Source organism: Pelmatolapia mariae, linkage group LG7 (assembly GCF_036321145.2).
Source record: "Pelmatolapia mariae isolate MD_Pm_ZW linkage group LG7, Pm_UMD_F_2, whole genome shotgun sequence".
Classification (NCBI taxonomy): Eukaryota; Metazoa; Chordata; class Actinopteri; order Cichliformes; family Cichlidae; genus Pelmatolapia; species Pelmatolapia mariae.
Genome location: NC_086233.1, coordinates 20,070,594 through 20,088,264, shown reverse-complemented (window position 1 = coordinate 20,088,264; position 17,671 = coordinate 20,070,594). Strand labels below are relative to the sequence as shown.

Below are 17,671 nucleotides of genomic sequence, written 5' to 3'. Positions count from 1 at the left end.
ACTGATATATTGTTTGACCATAATTAGCTGTTGAAACCGAAAGATTGAGATACATCTAGTAGATACTAGAATAGCTATATATATATATATATATATATATATATTACAACTACCTTCATTCTTCATGTCGTAGCTCCAACTAGGTGCGGCAGCTGTTCCAGGTTTGTCAGCTGCACATCCATGATGATCCACCACATCCCAAAGGTGCTCTGTTGGATTGACATCTGGTGATTGTGGAGGTCATTTGACTACAGTGGACTTATTTTCATGTTCAAGAAACCTGTTTATGATGTTTTGAGCTTTGTGGTGTGCTATCCTGCTGGAAGCAACCATCACTGTGGTCATAAAAGGGACCGATATAGTCGGCAACAATACCCAGCTAGACTGTGGCGGCTGGATATCGTCTCTTTTTCAGAACATTTTCTGTAAACCTTAAAGATGGTTGTGTGGGAAAATCCCAGTAGATCAGCAGTTTCAGAAATACTCCCAGCCCATCTCACAACAACAACTGTGCAGCATTCACAAAATTGCCTTTCTTTCCCATACTGATGAAAGTTTGAACTTCAGCTATTTTTGACCTTCATTTGTTTTGACCATATGTACATGCCTAAATGCATTGACTTACTGCCACGCGATTGGCTGATGAGATAATTACATTAACAAGCAGCTGAACAGGTGCACCTGAGAAAGCAGCCAGTGAGTGCATGTTGCTTCTTTTTATTGTTTAGAATGATCTCAGCTCAGTCTGCAGCACATGCATAAGAGCAGCATCACAGCCGAGCAGATGGTGGTACAGAGTCAAGAACGTGTCTTTGCACAGTGTTGCCAACTAGGTCAGAAATACAAATTGCTGAAAAGCTCATAAACAATTGCTTTTTCTGGTTTCTGGTTTTAAATGATAAATATTGCTTTGAAAATTAAATGCCAAATTCTGTATCATGCTTGATCTCATCACCTTACTTAAAAAAAAAAAAAACAAGGGTTCGTGTCAACTTCTAACTTAAACAACATTGATTACATTACTGTCTTCATTTGAAATGTACTGTACCTGTATGGTTGTATGTAAAAGAAAGCACCTTAAAGTTTAAAGCAGACTGAATCTGAAAGCTTTCTTGTCTTCGTGTGTCACTAGTTCCCTCCCTTTCCTAACAGTGGGGTTATGCCGGGAGACCAAAAAGTCATTAATATTACTGTACCAGTGTGCCGCTGTTTATTTTGAGACTGTGGCTCAAGGGACTGATACGCTGCTGCACACATGCATCTGTACACACAGGTGTTTTACTGGGACACAGTATACAGCTCTTGGAGGTGGTTTTCAAAATGCTGAATCGATATAACAGTGATGTGCTCTGAAGAGACTTTGCTGGTGCTTCATAAATGTGCTTACAGCCACAACTATAAGCACGTACTGGGGAGGTGTCTTCCAAAACGAATGGCTGGTTTGGAAAACGGGTCATTGAGCTTACCTTAGCGCTTGTTTGGGTTGTTGTTGCTTGATGGCCACATAAACCATCCGCTGCTGTTATGATTTCTTATTTGTGATATGTATGCAAGCTTTTGAGGAAATGGTTATCTGCTTCATTGGGTTTCTATCAATTAAAACTCAGGAATGTGATGTGCATAAGTGATAAAGCATCATGCGTTTCACTGCTTTTGAAAGACTGCTAAATGAAAAAAAAACTATTTAGCCCATTTAGCAAAATAACCACTGTCAGCATGTTAATATTTACTAATTAGTACTGAGCAGAAAGTATACCTGAGGGTGAAAAATAAAAAAATAAAAATAAAAAAATAAAATTATATACATATACTGTACATTGTTCATCAGTTTATTGCTGTTCTTTTCTATTGAGTCTATTAGATTTTTTTATGTAACCCACAAATATGAATTTGCTTTTAGTGAGACCATAACAATTAAAATGAGTAACTTTGCAAAGGTCACCATTCATCATGCAGTTCCTGCATGGTCGATAAAAACACTAACTTTTCTTCTGCTTCTATTCCATTTGTCAGGTAATTTATAGATTTAGTAATGGCTATGCTTTTGTACGGCAATTTATTACCCCTGGACTGGGCCACAGTGTAATGTAAATCTAAATGGTATTTCTATTGTCAGCCAGATCCAAGATATTCACATTAAGAAAGGGCTGAGTTATTTACAGTTTCAATTCATAGTTTTACCATTGGTTGGTCCCAGCAGTGCTGTTAGCTATGCCCCATGCAGGAGGCATAAAAATGTGGGGCTATGGCTTCATACTCCTAATACAGCAGGTGACTCATGAGCATATCAGTGAATCTGGAGTGACTGTTGATATTAGTGGTTTTTCTGTTGATTTGTGTGCTTGCAGACTGGCCAACATAATGATGAATAAATGCATGCAGGGAAACGGAGATTATTCCCACCAATATTAGTGTTAGATGAGCCCACACCATCATTTTTCTCTGAATGAACTGATCTCTTTGTTGACAGAAAAGCCCTACTCATGCTTTCCATGTATTCATCTAGCATGAAAGTGGAACAAAGATGAACTTGAGATGGATAAAAGATAATAAGTAGGTTGTAGTCACCGCACTGCAATGGGAAAACAGCTATTTTCTTAGAGGAGTGCAAAGGCGTGAGTATGCTCGTGCATGAGCGTGCACTGGTGACATTCTTACCTGGACCGAACCAGAGAGAGTTTTGAATTCGCCAGCAGCCTGGCTGCACTTGCTCCACTGCTGCCTGGAAAACTGCAGAGCTGCTTCTGGTCCACATCTGGTCCACAGCTGGTCCATGTGGGATGGTTGGACATTCACCAAGCCAAGCACAACCAGAGCCACCGATAACATGGCAGTGCTTACAGCTGACAGCAGCAGTCTTAGCATATGTCAATGATGATGCAGGTGTGTATATTTATAGTAGTTATAGGGTACATTAATATGCAGACTGCACTGACTTGTATTACACAGGTCTACAAAAACAATATATTTTGATAAATAAAATTTGCTTCTGAGAACTTCAGATGGGCTATTTATCTTTTTGTTTTCCAACTGATTTCAGACATGAAATCTGATTTAAGCTTGCACGTAACATTTTTGAGATACACATCGTTGATGTTTGACGTGAATGATGTGTATCTCAATATAATGTATTAATGCCATGGCTAGAAGTTTGCAAAAACTGTTTTAATGTGTTTATTCTGGACAAAAACAAGAGAAGACGATCTCAGGATCTCTCCAAAGCGTATTTCTGTCATTTTAGCTCAAAATAAATCCACAAAAATGCTTGAGGCACTTGCTTTTGCGCATGCACTGCACATCCATCTCTCTTTGCAAGAACAAACAGTAGTGGGTCATCATGCTCTGATTCAATTTTTCCTGGTGTCGGTTTTCCATTACTTTTATACCTTGGTGACATCACCCAGATTTGGTGGGAAAATGTCGAGATGAGAATGTAAAAAGTGCAATTTCAGTGATATTCTGGCACTCATTAGTTGATGTGCTTTCAGCATGTTATCCACAAGCTCAGCAAGATTCTCTGCTCTGATATTGCCAAGACAATTCTGTGCACAAATGTTTCCCATTGCTGCTGATTCAGATGGCTTCAGCATTAGTTCACAGATTTCAGGACCAACAAAAACACCTTCTTTCACTTTGGCTGCATTTTTTTGGACAGTAAACTTATTTCTTAAGGCTAAAATGTATCACTGTTTCTGCCCAGTCATTCTAGCCGTCCAATTCTGGGAAAATCATAACTTTATAAAAATGGGATGAAAGAGATGAAAATGGTTTGTTAATGCACAGGTGAAAGTATACCAGCAGCAAAATGCTTGTGACCAGTTTGATCTTTTAGGTACCGCTAACTACATTATTTCATTCGCCTGTTTTTTAACATATTCTAATCTTGTTGACTTGTTGTTGTCTAAATAAAACTCTGCAAAAAATGAGAACTGTACACAAACTTTTGACTTTGTACAAAGTATTTTAATCGCCTAGCTGCACCTTAATAAACAGTCTAAAGCCATGTCAGCAGCCCTGTAAGCCTTCAGTTTTTGCACACCAACAGCGACATGCTAATGCGGTTATTATGACAAACTGTTTTTATGCTGTTTTCTTATCATCTTAGTTTAGCTTGCTAGCAATGCTAATGCTAGTCAATAAGCACTAAATGGCCCAAACTATTCTCTATTTAAACCTACTTAAAGTGAAGTGCTTCATATTATAAATAAGGTTCAACAACTCAAATTGTACAAATGGATCAAACTAAAATAAAAGCAAGCCTCCAAATGTAGGTCTGTGGTCAGGTCAGTTCACTGTTATAGAGAGGCATCTGGCTATGAAGACCTTTAAAAGTCATCAGCAAAATGGCAATGCATCTTGCCAATTGCAACTTCAAGAGATTGAGGCACTAAACATAGGAGAGATAAAATATAAAACTGGGACAAGATCAGACCTAGCAGGCCAACATGTGTAGGTGGGTGACACATTGAATAAGATAAAAGAGATTTGAGGTTTGGTCTGTGGACTTGTTATCTGGCTTATGAATTCCTCCTCCCACATTTCCACTTCTGCCTTTGTCTCCTTGCAACACTCAACTCTGTCTGAGTGCCTTAAGCTTCACATCCAGCAATGCAGAGGCCTGTACGATAAGCTTATAGGTTAATACAAATCACAAAAAGCCCCAGACAAAATATATTAAAACTTCCATATCCTTCTAATGATGATTGACATCTTGCAAAAATACTGGTGCTGTTTGGTTTGTGTGGAACTTGCAGCTTCTGTGAGTTTAATCAATCTGGAACTCTTTTGCTTGTTTGCAGGTTGGAGTAGCTGTGATGGATGACCAGTGTGTGTCTCACGGCAGTCCTCATCGCAGCGGAGGTCATGTCAGTACTGAGGGTCAGAAGTCGAATGTCATCAGGTGTGGTTGGCTCCGGAAGCAAGGAGGTTTTGTCAAAACGTGGCACAGTCGCTGGTTTGTGCTGAAAGGGGATCAGCTCTACTATTACAAAGATGAGGAGGAGTCTAAAGCTCTGGTAAGACTGTGAGTGTACTAGAAGATGAACTAACATAAAAATTCAGGCATACACCCACACATATGCAGATGATAGTTCACACTGTATGATGATTGAGCTGTTTTTGGATCACACAGCTCTTTGACTTATGACCAGACTGTATGTAAAAGATGGGTGTAGCATCTGTGAAGTTTTTATGGGCTCTGAAACCTCAAGCTATGCACCTAGGGTCATAAGTATTAGCTACTGTAAGCATGGTTGGTTAGCAAGGTGCGTTCCTACAGTCATATGAAAAATGTGAGTTTTTCACAAGATTGTATGCAGTCCTGTGAAAAACTAAAAAGTAATACTTTTCTATATGACTATCAGTCTCCCACATCATTGTGGAGGAATTTTCGCCCACTCTTATTTACTCTCATTTACAGCATCGCTTCAGTTCATTTAAGTTTGCAGACATTTGTTTATACACAGCACTCTTATGGTTCCAACACAGCATTTCAATCAGGTTGAGCTCTGGACTTTGACTGTGCCATTGCAGCACTTTAATTCTTTTATTTTTCAGCCAGTCTATTGCAGACTTGCTGCTGTGCTTGCATGTGCTTGATCCAGTTTTAGCAAAGCTTTAGCTATCAGACAGATGGCCTCACATGTGACTCTGGTACACAGAGGATGGTCAACTCAGTGACTGCAAGGTACCCAGGTCCTGTGGCTGCATGCCCAAATCATCACCAATCTACCACCACGCTTGATAGTTAGTTGAGGTGTTTGTGCTAATATGCTGTGTTTGGTTTTCACTAAACGTGGCACTGAGTTACATGACCAGACATCTCTTTCGTTTGGTCCGTCCACAGAGGTTGTTGCAGAGGTTTTGTGATTTGTTCAGATCCAACTTTGCAAACATAAGCTATACTCCCATGTTCTTTTTACAGAAGAAAAAGCTTTCTCTTAGCAGCACTTCCAAACAAGGCCTACTTGGTCAGTTTTCTTCTAATTGTACTATTATGGTGTTTAACATTTAACACACTAACTGAGGCCTATAGTCTGAGATGTAGCTATTGGGTTTTATACAGTTTCTCTCAGCTTTGCAAGGGTTTGACCTTGGAGTGAATGTTCAGGGACAATCCACATCCAAGATTGGCAGCTGTCTTGAATGTTTTCCACTTGTGATGAATCTTTGTCACTGAAGAATGATGGACTTTAAATTATTTGGAAATGGTCGCATAATCCTTCCCAGATTGATGGGCAACAACAGTTGTTTCTCTAAGATTACTGCCGATGCCTTTTCTCCTTGCCACACCTTAAAGCTCCAGACCAGCAAACTGTCAAACATTCTGTTTTATAGCAGTGGTTACATTTCATGATCAAAAGATCAAGTGCATTTGATTAGTAGCACCTGGCTGTTACTTACCTTCTTGACACCAATAGAAGCAGTTTTGTTTTTTGTTTAACAGGATTGCATAAAGTCCTGTGAAAAAGGACGCATGTGGGTGTTTCACATAGATGGATACATGCTGATAGTTCCTAAGTAAGATACAAATACAGTTAAAGCATTTACTCAAAGCAGCTTGCAACTGCCACTAATGATAATTCTAAGCCTCAGTGAAATTTAAGCCAACCCTCTAGAGCCGTCACAAGTGGTGATATTACTTTTCTTACTCAATCTAATGGGCCAGCCTCAATATAAAATGATGGCTGGCATATAGTGTGTCGCTATGAAGTCAGCCATTCAACAGTGGGAAATGTGCTGGAAATGTTTTGCTCACTTTAACAGTACGATCAGATATGAATCTAAATATGTACTCTAAACCCTGCAGTGGTGAAGTGTCTGTTTGTGCTTTCTGTATTTGCTGTATTTACTCTCAGCACCACCATATTTCTTGTAGATGCATGCTACAGTATAGCCAGGTGAGATGATAACATCAAGCTATGGTTCAAATGAGGTTGTTTTGACTCTCAAACCAAACTGTTTTCAGTTTCTTTATGGAAACACACACACACACACACACACACACACACACACACACACACACACACACACACACACACACACACACACACACACACACACACACACAAATGGCTATCCTGAAATGAGAAGAGACAATGAGTAACACGAGTTTTATGGCTATCTCTAACATTACTGTAACAAGGAACTCCCTCTCACTTAGCATGTGTAGACTGGAAAAAGAAGCTGCCAGAAATACAGAGGAAATCTTCGAAATGTGAAAGAGAGCGGATATTGATTCCACAAGTTTAGTTCAGTAAGACATTTGTTTAATTTCTTGAATTTGATGATAAAGTCAATAGCCTTTTCTTGGCTGTCAAATATAATGACGCTGGATAGCAACTTCTTATTAAATACTAGTTCATAAATACTCTAAGAGTGTGTTTTATGAGTAGCTATCCTATCATGCCTTTAATCTTTATATCAGTTAGCAGATGTTTCGTGTTTTGTTTTTTTTTTCCTCTTTGCAGTTATTTTACACCAGAGCTTACTCCTAGTTGGCAAATACACAAAAGACCACATCCTTTTGTAATATTTATTCCTACCAAACAATATCTCCTTTTTTTCCTGTGGAAACTTGATCACTTGTGCACAATTGAAATCTTTATTCTGCTCATCTACCCACACTTCTTTGCCTGGCCAATTTCCCAGGAAACTGAGCCTCAGCCAAACCCAAGAAACAGCAGTAGCAGAAGTCTCTAAAGGTTAAAGCTCCAGACCTGAAGGTGGGCCACAGGCCAGATACACGGGGAGGAGAGATTTTCTTTCTTTTTTTCTGGGAAGGCCAGGTTTTGAAGCTGTGTCAAAAAAAAGAGAGAAAACAGTTTTCCTGAAACAACTTGATAATTATATTTATCATCATCTTCTCAGAGAAGTTATTTGTAATGTCCCTACAACTCCATCTACCTGTGGAATACTCTTCTTTGGTTAGCAACTTTCCATTCTTGCCCTACTTCTAAAGCTGTAATAAATTTCAGCTACTTTTTTTTTTTTTTTTGCAGAGAATGGGAAATTTCTAGTGAAACTAGGTCAGGTACAGAGGAGTGTGCTCAAAGTCCTCAAATCTCCATGACCTCCAAAGCAGAGAAGCATGTAAGAGCACAAACAGAACACTCCAAAAAGACAGCGTACCGAACAGAATACAAGATAACCAGTGTAGAGTTTCCAACATCCCAAAAAGGAGGAATACCAGCGGGACAGAGAGGAGACAGAAAACTGTCAGGAACAGGTTTGGTTTTTTTGTTTTGCCTCGAACGCTGATGTTTCAGATCAGGGCAAAGACACAAACACACAAGGTGCACTAAGATCCTCCACTTTACTTAGACTATATGTGGTGGAGTAATATCTACCCACGCTAACCTATTAGCCACATCCAACAGAGACGCAACTGATTAATTCTCTCACATGCTGTGATCTCTCCATTTGTTACCCATCACATTAGCCTAATTGGTGCTACCTCAGCGGACACATGAACATGTGCTACTTTCTGTTGGCTAACAATTTGTTAAACGATTAGACAGGAAAAAATTACATATTTAACCAGTTTCTGGCACAAACTGAATCTACATTTTTTTTGAAAAAAAAAAAGCATTTATTATGCTATTCACATATAAATATAAAGTCTCACAATAAATGAATTTAAAGTACGCACAGTTTAAAAAAAAAAAAAAAACAAAGGCGGGGGGACAAGTTTGGAAAATAGTAGCATTTAGACACAATGAACTGCTTTATCTTTACTTACAGTGGCACATAGCACTAGCACTGCACTCTTAAGCAGTAAATATTAGTTGCTAATATTGTGAATAATTATGGGGGGGGTTTTAACACAGAGACTTACCAGAAAAGTTGGTAAGTGATCGCTTGTAATTATGTAACTAATCACAGTATGACTTTTCTGTCTATCTTAGGCAGAGTGCTAGGTTTCAGTGTCTATTTTTGATACTGAAAGCCTAACAGTATTTATGATTAGTTCCTCTAATCCTGTTGTTACTCTAACCAAAAAACTCGAGTTGTCATATCAGTCCTTAATCCTGCAAGAACATTGTTTTTTTTTTTTTGGGCTCTTGGGACCACTAGAGTCAAGTTAGAACCGTAATACCACCAGTTAAACTAGCATTACCTGACTGGTTGTAAGCCGTAGCTGGCTGTTGCTGGCAGTCACTATAAAACTGACTGCTAAACTCCTAGTCACACTGCCGAGCGGTCAGTGACGCTAGGGGAAAAAAATGTGTAATACCCAACCGGTTGGCAAGCGGTTGCTGGAGGTTGTTTGCTGTTGCTACGTGAAACTGGTAGCAAAGAGGTAAACTATGCTGCACCAAAAACCTCCTTGAGATGGCTTTGGCAGCTTGCAGATTGCCATGGTAACCCTTACATTGCTGACTTGTCTCCAAATACTCACCTAGCTACTCACTAAGTGGTAGTGAAACTGTGAGAACAATTTGCCTTCAAAGTAAAAATTTGTACTCCTTGAAACAGGTTGGTTTCAGTGGTAAAGCACAACTTTTACTTTGGAAGTGAAGATTCCCCGTTTCTGGTTTAAGTCGCTCTCTTCATAGCTTCTCTGCTGCTTTGCAAGCACCTGTCTTTGCAGCCAACTCAGTGTCCGCCATACAACCTGGTTTTACAAATCTCGATGGAGTAGTTGGGTTTTTTGAGATTAAATTCTGAAAGTCAAAGCTTAAATAGCTAAACTTAGAATGTCTGTGAAGGTTCTCAGTCATCCAGGTCATCGTAGTCTAAGGAGCTTGGAAAGAAAAGCGTCTGGACTTCTTAAAGTTGCTTGAAGACGTTTCACCTCTCATCCGAGAAGCTTCTTCAGTTCTAAGGTCAAATGGCCGAGAGTCCCAGATTTAAACCCAGTGGGAGTATCCCCCCAAAGAGGGACAAAGGACCCCCTGGTGATCCTCTAATCACATGAGCCAAGGTGTGAAAGCGGGTGTGGGACCTAATCAGCCAGGGTTTCGGGTGAGCTCATTGTTAAACCTGGCCCCACCCTATCATGTGAATTCCTGAGGTCAGATGGCCCAGAATGTGAGTGGGCGTTAAGGCGTCTGGGAAGGGATCTCAAAACTGGATTATAGATGGCAGACAATTGGTGTCGTAAACCACCGCCTCTGTTCAAAGATGGTCGCTCACAGTGGACATAGATGGCCTCTTTCACTCCTCTTTCAAACCATCTGTCCTCTCTGTCCAAAATGTGAACATTGGCATCCTCGAAAGAGTGACCTTTATCCTTAAGATGCAGATGGACTGCTGAGTCTTGTCCCGTGGAGGTGGCTCTTCTATGTTGTGCCATGCGGACCTCATCACAGCCACAGAAACTGCCATACGGATCAACAAATTATCACAGACAGAAGCAGAGCAAATCAGGATGAAAGTCTCAGCCACCCTATCCAGTGCCAAAGTCCCTCCGTCTAACCTCACATTACAAGAAAAGAAGGCCGTCGCTTCCCTGAGCAAAGACCACAACATCACTATATTACCAGCGGATAAGGGAAGGTGCACCGTAGTCCTAAACACAACGGATTACCACACAAAGATCACTACTCTCCTCAGTGACAACAATACCTACGAAGCCTTAAAGCGAGACCCCACAAGCAGCTACAAAAAGAAAGTTATAGCTTGCCTTCAAGACCTTGAAAGGGACAAAATCATCGACCGCCTCACATATCACCGCCTTTATCCAGGGGATGCCATACCCTGCATTTATGGACTTCCTAAGATCCACAAGGAAGGTGTCCCTCTCAGACCCATAGTCAGTAGCATAAACTCAGCCACTTATAACATTGCGAAACACCTTGCTACCATCCTTGCACCTCTGGTGGGGAACACCCCACACCACATCAAGAACTCCACCGACTTCACCGACAAGGTCGAGAAACTTACCCTGGATCCAGATGAAACCATGGTGTCCTTTGATGTAGTCTCACTCTTCACTTGCATACCCACCACGGAGGCAGTGGAGACTGTCAGAAAACGATTACAAGAAGACAACTCCTTGGAGGACAGGACCAACTTCACACCCGATCAGATCTGCACACTGTTAGACCTCTGCCTCACCACTACATATTTCAAGTACAACGAGGGTTTCTACAGACAAAAACATGGCTGTGCCATGGGCTCCCCCGTGTCACCTATTGTAGCCAACCTTTACATGGAGGAAGTGGAAAGAAAGGCTCTTGGCTCTTTTAAAGGGAGAGTACCCAGCCACTGGTACAGATATGTAGACGACACCTGGGTCAAAATCAAAACACAAGAAGTGGAATCCTTCAATGCGCACATTAACGCCGTGGATAAAAACATCAAGTTCACCAGGGAAGACACAAAGGACAACTGCTTGCCCTTCCTAGACTGCGCTGTGCACATTGAAGAAAACGGCAACCTCAACATTGAAGTTTACCGGAAGCCCACACACACGGACCAGTACCTCCTCTTTGACTCCCATCACCCTCTGGAACACAAACTTGGAGTAATCAGGACCCTACACCACCGGGCAGAACATGTTCCCTCTAAGCCTGAAGGGAAAAAGAAGGAACACACACATGTAAAGGAAGGACTCAAAACATGCGGTTATCCCAACTGGGCGTTCATGAAGTCAGCAAAGATGCACAGAAAAGAAGATCAGACACCAGCGAGGGAGGATAAGAAAGACAGACGCAACAACGTTGTCATCCCCTATGTAGCTGGTGTATCAGAGAAACTCAGGAGAGTTTTCTCCAAGCACGACATCCCAGTGTACTTCAGACCCAGCAACACACTCAGACAGAAACTGGTTCACCCGAAAGACAAAACTCCAAAACACAGACTTAACAACGTGGTGTATGCTGTACAGTGCAGCGAGGAATGCCCAGACCTCTACATTGGAGAGACCAAACAGCCACTTCACAAGCGCATGGCACAACATAGAAGAGCCACCTCCACGGGACAAGACTCAGCAGTCCATCTGCATCTTAAGGATAAAGGTCACTCTTTCGAGGATGCCAATGTTCACATTTTGGACAGAGAGGACAGATGGTTTGAAAGAGGAGTGAAAGAGGCCATCTATGTCCACTGTGAGCGACCATCTTTGAACAGAGGCGGTGGTTTACGACACCAATTGTCTGCCATCTATAATCCAGTTTTGAGATCCCTTCCCAGACGCCTTAACGCCCACTCACATTCTGGGCCATCTGACCTCAGGAATTCACATGATAGGGTGGGGCCAGGTTTAACAATGAGCTCACCCGAAACCCTGGCTGATTAGGTCCCACACCCGCTTTCACACCTTGGCTCATGTGATTAGAGGATCACCAGGGGGTCCTTTGTCCCTCTTTGGGGGGATACTCCCACTGGGTTTAAATCTGGGACTCTCGGCCATTTGACCTTAGAACTGAAGAAGCTTCTCGGATGAGAGGTGAAACGTCTTCAAGCAACTTTAAGAAGTCCAGACGCTTTTCTTTCCAAGCTCCTTAGACTAAACTTAGAATAATCTTTGCAATTATGAAGTCAGAAAGCTGTAGAAAAAAACATCAAGTAATAAATAAAAAAAACAAAAAATGTGATTTCCTCAGAATGGCTGTAACATGTCGTCATGTGTGATGCACTAGGACTTTATACCTGACATACCATTGTTTTGTTTTCATGCAGTGAACATTTTATAACATTTGTTTGATTTCCAATACCTCAACTCATAAGAATTCTGATGTTTTTAGATACTGTAACATTATTTGAAAAATTACTGCTGATGTAGGCAGACATGTTGATGCTATACAGTTAGGCCGAACCTCTCTGAGTAACGGGAGGAATCCGAAGAATGGGTGTCAGATGGAGGTGAAGGGTCACAGAAAAGCATGGGTACAGGGTACAGCACGTGTAGGATTAGTGTCAACATGCCATCTGCCTGCACTTACTCGTCTATGAAGGAATACACACACACAAGCCCGCATGTACACACTCACATTCTTAGATGCACACATGCATTTACTCGGATTTCATCTGGCTGAGCCATAAACAAAGACGCTATTCATGCAGTGGGTGAGATTGTATGGTTATTGTAATTCAAACCACTTAGCCTTGTATCTATGTGCCAGGGATGTAAGGAAAGTAGCATTGTAAATGAATGAGAGAATTGTGAATTAATACATTGAAATGATTTAATGTTTTAAGAAATGAAAGACATTAAAATTTCATAAGTTTATTATGATTTTAGCTGCTGCACGTCTTACAAGTTAGTTAATATTCATAGCATGTAGGGGGGCACACCTGGAGGCAGACGAAATGAGAAGTAGCTGGATTTAATAAGAAATTGCATTATATCAATAATGCAGCAGTGCAGTTGTGTACTAAAAGTCCTTTTGTTTTCCCTGCTTAAGCTGAGAACCATTTGACCTTGGCATTTAACTGGAGTAAATAAAATGCCACTGCAGTTCAGTAATTTTTCATTCTGCAACACTGTGTTACTGCTGATTTGATGACAACTCTGTAGCCCTCGTTTGACATTGACAAAGATGTTTTTGAGGCATTACAAAGTAATAAAAGCTTTTTATAGCAGGCAGGGTTCCAGCCAGTCACGTCAAATCCAGAGCAGATCTGATTTGCATTATATTTGAATGTATGAGGCATGTGAACCAAGAAGTGGACATTATCAAGACACCCTTTTGTGAACATCATGAAAAGCATTGCTGACATCATCCTCTGGTAATAGACAAAAAATTTCCATTAAAGTGGTTCAATAAGTTTGCATGCATGGGTGGCTGTTTAAAAGTATGGATGGGCAATAATATTAGGGCAAAGACATTTCCTTTAGCCTAAATATATTAAAGCATGAAGAAGTTTATCATTAATAGAAGGCAGCCCCGTCCATTAGTATTCCTAGGCTGCATATACTGCATAGAAGCTATTTCCTTTAACTCCTGTAGGGTGGCTGCATGTCTAATAAGCTCTGCAGTGATGGATGAAGAAGTCAATTAAGTCTCACTGGACTTGCAACAAGTTCCTGTAAGTTTTGTAGCCTAAGGACTTTTTCTATTTCCAATACCTGATAGTGCAAGAGGGTAAAACAGTGAATTTAAGGTGTGTGCAGATGTAGTGGTATTTGTATTGCTGGAGCAAAGCAGCTGCATGGAATATTTACTCACGTCGAATCCCAACTCACTAAAAAACTGAACTGCAGAGCTTCTTGTTCTGTCTGTCTTAGAATGCTTCACTTTTCGATGGTCATAACACAGTACAGTAAGCACTGGCTCACATCTGTTGACTCATTATATTTAATTTATAGCTGTATCTTAACAATGAATTTGTGGATAAAAGGTGTGATTCACATTGATACTCCTAGTGATACATTGTTATTTTGTCCAAAATAAGGAGCCGATGGTTTACATTAAATTCTAGACTGCAGCAGTATTCTGTAGTTTGCATGAAAGATTATGACTTGTCTGCAAACATTTGCCGTTTTAATGAATGAGGTGCAGTGAAACTTGAGGAAGTGCAATGCAAACCAATAACGGAAAAAATTGGTCTTCCAAATAAAAGTTGAGCATTAGCACCACAATCAATCAACATTTCAAAATGAGCAAACTACGAGCAACTGCAGCAACCTGCTAGCAATCAAAGTAACCACAAGAAAAGGGGAACCACTAGCAACCACTTGCCAACCAGCTGGGGAGCACAAACTTTTCCTAATGGCTGGTGGATTAGAAACGGATTTCATAACAACAGAAACTACTACTTGGGAAATACAAATTTGCCTGTGTGACTGAGACATAACTTAATGGGGCAAGATACACAAATATTCCCCCTCAGTAAATTATTAAAATAAATGTGCAAAAACTGATTTTGTAAAGTTTTTAACTGTTTTAGCATCTGTTTACATTAATGAATGTTGATTAGCTGATGTTCTGTATAATTTAGAGAACTCTCATTGATCTGGTTTCCCATGAATGAATAATAATGAATGGGTAACCAAACATGTGGACAAGCTAACACACATTTAACATACATATGCTAACCACACACGCTTTGTGTGAAGGTCATTGTTCAGTCAGAGCAAGGAGTGACCTGACAAAAATCCATATCAGCAATATCAGGTTATAACATATTCCTCCCTCCTGTCTCCTCTAAGACCCCCGAAGGAGATTTGAGGGCAGAATCGGATATCAGATATACTGAAAACTGGTCCTCACCTGTGGATGGTTTAAAGACTTTCTTTCTGCCTTTCACCTTAATAGGTTTAATTGGTCTTTGCTAATTTTAACTTTGCTTTGCTGGGAGATTTTAAATCAAAATACTTTTAACCAATGTTGAAACTCTTGCTTCTTTCTGCTTCCTCTGCCATTCTCCTCTATTAAGCAGAAATGCCATCCCATTTTCTCTGCATTCTTTTGTAGTTTATACATCGAGTTCATCTTCTTCACGTCTGCCTAGTGAAGCCTGCAGTGTCAAATAAATCAAAACCATGCTTTGGTGGCTTTGGCCTAAAACCCGAATCAAGTTTCACTCAGATAATTAATGCCATCAACTTTAGAGCTTAACAGTCAGCCGCTTGAATTGCTTTAACTTTAAATCTGACCTTGCTGACACCACTTTGAAGTCAAGCTGACCCCTGTCACGCATGTCACTTTTTCATGGGCTGTTCTCTCTGCCTTCATTCTTACTTCCTTCTGTTTTTGAGAGCTGAAATATATGAAGTCACACTCATGAACATTTTACATACAGGTCAGCTCACACCACTGCCAATCTGTATTACATTTGCATTGAGAAATAATACTAAAAAGTGCTAACTTCTTCTTTTAAAAAAAAAAAAAAAAAAAAAAAAAAGCTATCTCAGTGGTGTTTAAATTTATGCGCAGCTATGTCTCTTTAAAATATCTCAAAAAAGATTGGTAACTTTAACATGCAGTTTGCAGTTATGCTTCCCAGAGGAAGAGCTCACCTATTGGTTATTTTAAAGCACAAACAATCGCATAAGGTTGTTTCAAGGTTCTTGAGAACGTCCTGAGCATGTTCGTACTTGTACATATATCATTCATATATCTATGGAACCGTGTGTTATTCTGTTTTCTCAGCATGCCATGTTATGTCTTTCAGTTGTTATAGTTTGACTTTTTTTATCTATTGATCTGACAAATATGATCTGTAAAGAGGATAAAATCAGTATGGGGAAAGTGCTGCTGACCTCATTTCCATCTGCCTCATTCATTTCCTCTGGTACACCAAACCACATATGTTATCAGTTTATCTTCTATGATACACTCTAAAGGCTTTATAGGCCTTTCCTAGTATCCACTTATCTTCAAGTCCTGGGAAAGGCCATCTTGTAAGAATTCTGGTAGTCTGCTTTGAGATGTCTGAAACCTTTACGCATCTGCTTGTCTCATTTGTTTAATAGAACAAAGCTGTGATAGTGAAGCTTGATTTGTGGGCTGTAGACAGCTTTTGATTTTCCTGCTGTCGGGGCATCCAGAGAAGGATATTGGTAACAGATCACACGTAGGAGACATCCAAACTGTAGTACAAGCATAGCTGATGAGCAGGGATATGTCTTCTCTGTGGTTGGTGCAGCTGTATTCAGTTTTTCTCTCTCTCTCTCTACTTAACAGTGGAATATATAATGTGCTGCAGTACAAGGACTATATTGAGGGCTATAGCTGCAAAGTAATTTCACAGGAAAATGGTTGAACAGGAAAATACCTTCTGCCTTTGTGGTTTGTTGTTTGTAGACTTTGCAAGTCAAATATCTCCTGCACCTGTGTTCTAGTGTTAAAGGTATAGATACAGGATGTTAAGGCAGACCTGAATGGACTGAAATAGACTTCAGTGGCAACATGTAAATGAAATATAAGATACAATCTTTGTCCTATTATTCGTTGGTATTATTGTGCATTATTTCATTCTAATGCCTTGGCTTATTTTAGCAACATGATGCAAAGACAGGTGTATGACGAATGACCTTAATTTAGCCCCTGTAGCTTAATACAAGGTAGCTGTCATGAATGTTGTTAATGCTTGCTTTGAAGTCAGTCTTTTTGTAAATGAACTGCAATTAACGATACAAAGAGGCTTCTTTGATAGAATCTCCTTTGCCAACTTCTTGTGATTTTTCTTCAACTTATGAAGATGGAGGACAAGTTTGACTTCAGCAGCATGTTCTTGCAATGTAGGCGTATTTTTAGGTCTTTGCAAAAGATAAACGCATAAACTAATGATGTTGGCTGACTTTAATAGGGTTACATAAAGAAATTACTGCTTTAATGAGGTTAAGTGATGCCACTGACCGACAGCCTACACTGTGGAGGAAAACAGTTGTTAGAGTGTTGTTTTGTGGATCCTGGAAATGATTTTGTGATACAAATAGTTATTAGATATGATCTTGTGCAAGGAGAACTGTGTATGTAGCCTATAAAAAGTATTTTCTTACTTTATTTTATTTTAGGCAGAAAATACTTTACTCTATATAACTTTGGTTATGTGTTGTAAGCTCTATGGATATGTATAAAAGGTATTCAGCAGCAACAGCAGTGACAGGTATTCTTAAAATTAAATGGTAGGGCATAGTGTATGCCTTTGTGGGAATTTAGTCTTAGTGTCATGACATGTTTTTAAATGGCCCTGATACTGCTTGTGGTAAGCAGGCATGCTCGTCCATATTTTCCACCCCTATAGCTCCGTTCTATACTTTATTAAAACCTGTGAT

At 40.1% G+C, this 17,671-nt stretch overlaps 1 protein-coding gene across 1 annotated transcript in view; it reads left to right on the top strand.

The window, feature by feature from the left end:
- arhgap24 (Rho GTPase activating protein 24) overlaps positions 1–17,671 on the top strand; it is an 85,049-nt gene that overhangs the window by 5,499 nt on the left and 61,879 nt on the right. The window contains exon 2 of the mRNA XM_063478335.1: positions 4,800–5,015. Coding sequence (XP_063334405.1) covers positions 4,815–5,015 — 201 coding nt within the window. The 5' untranslated portion in view covers positions 4,800–4,814. The remainder of the gene's footprint in view (positions 1–4,799; positions 5,016–17,671) is intronic.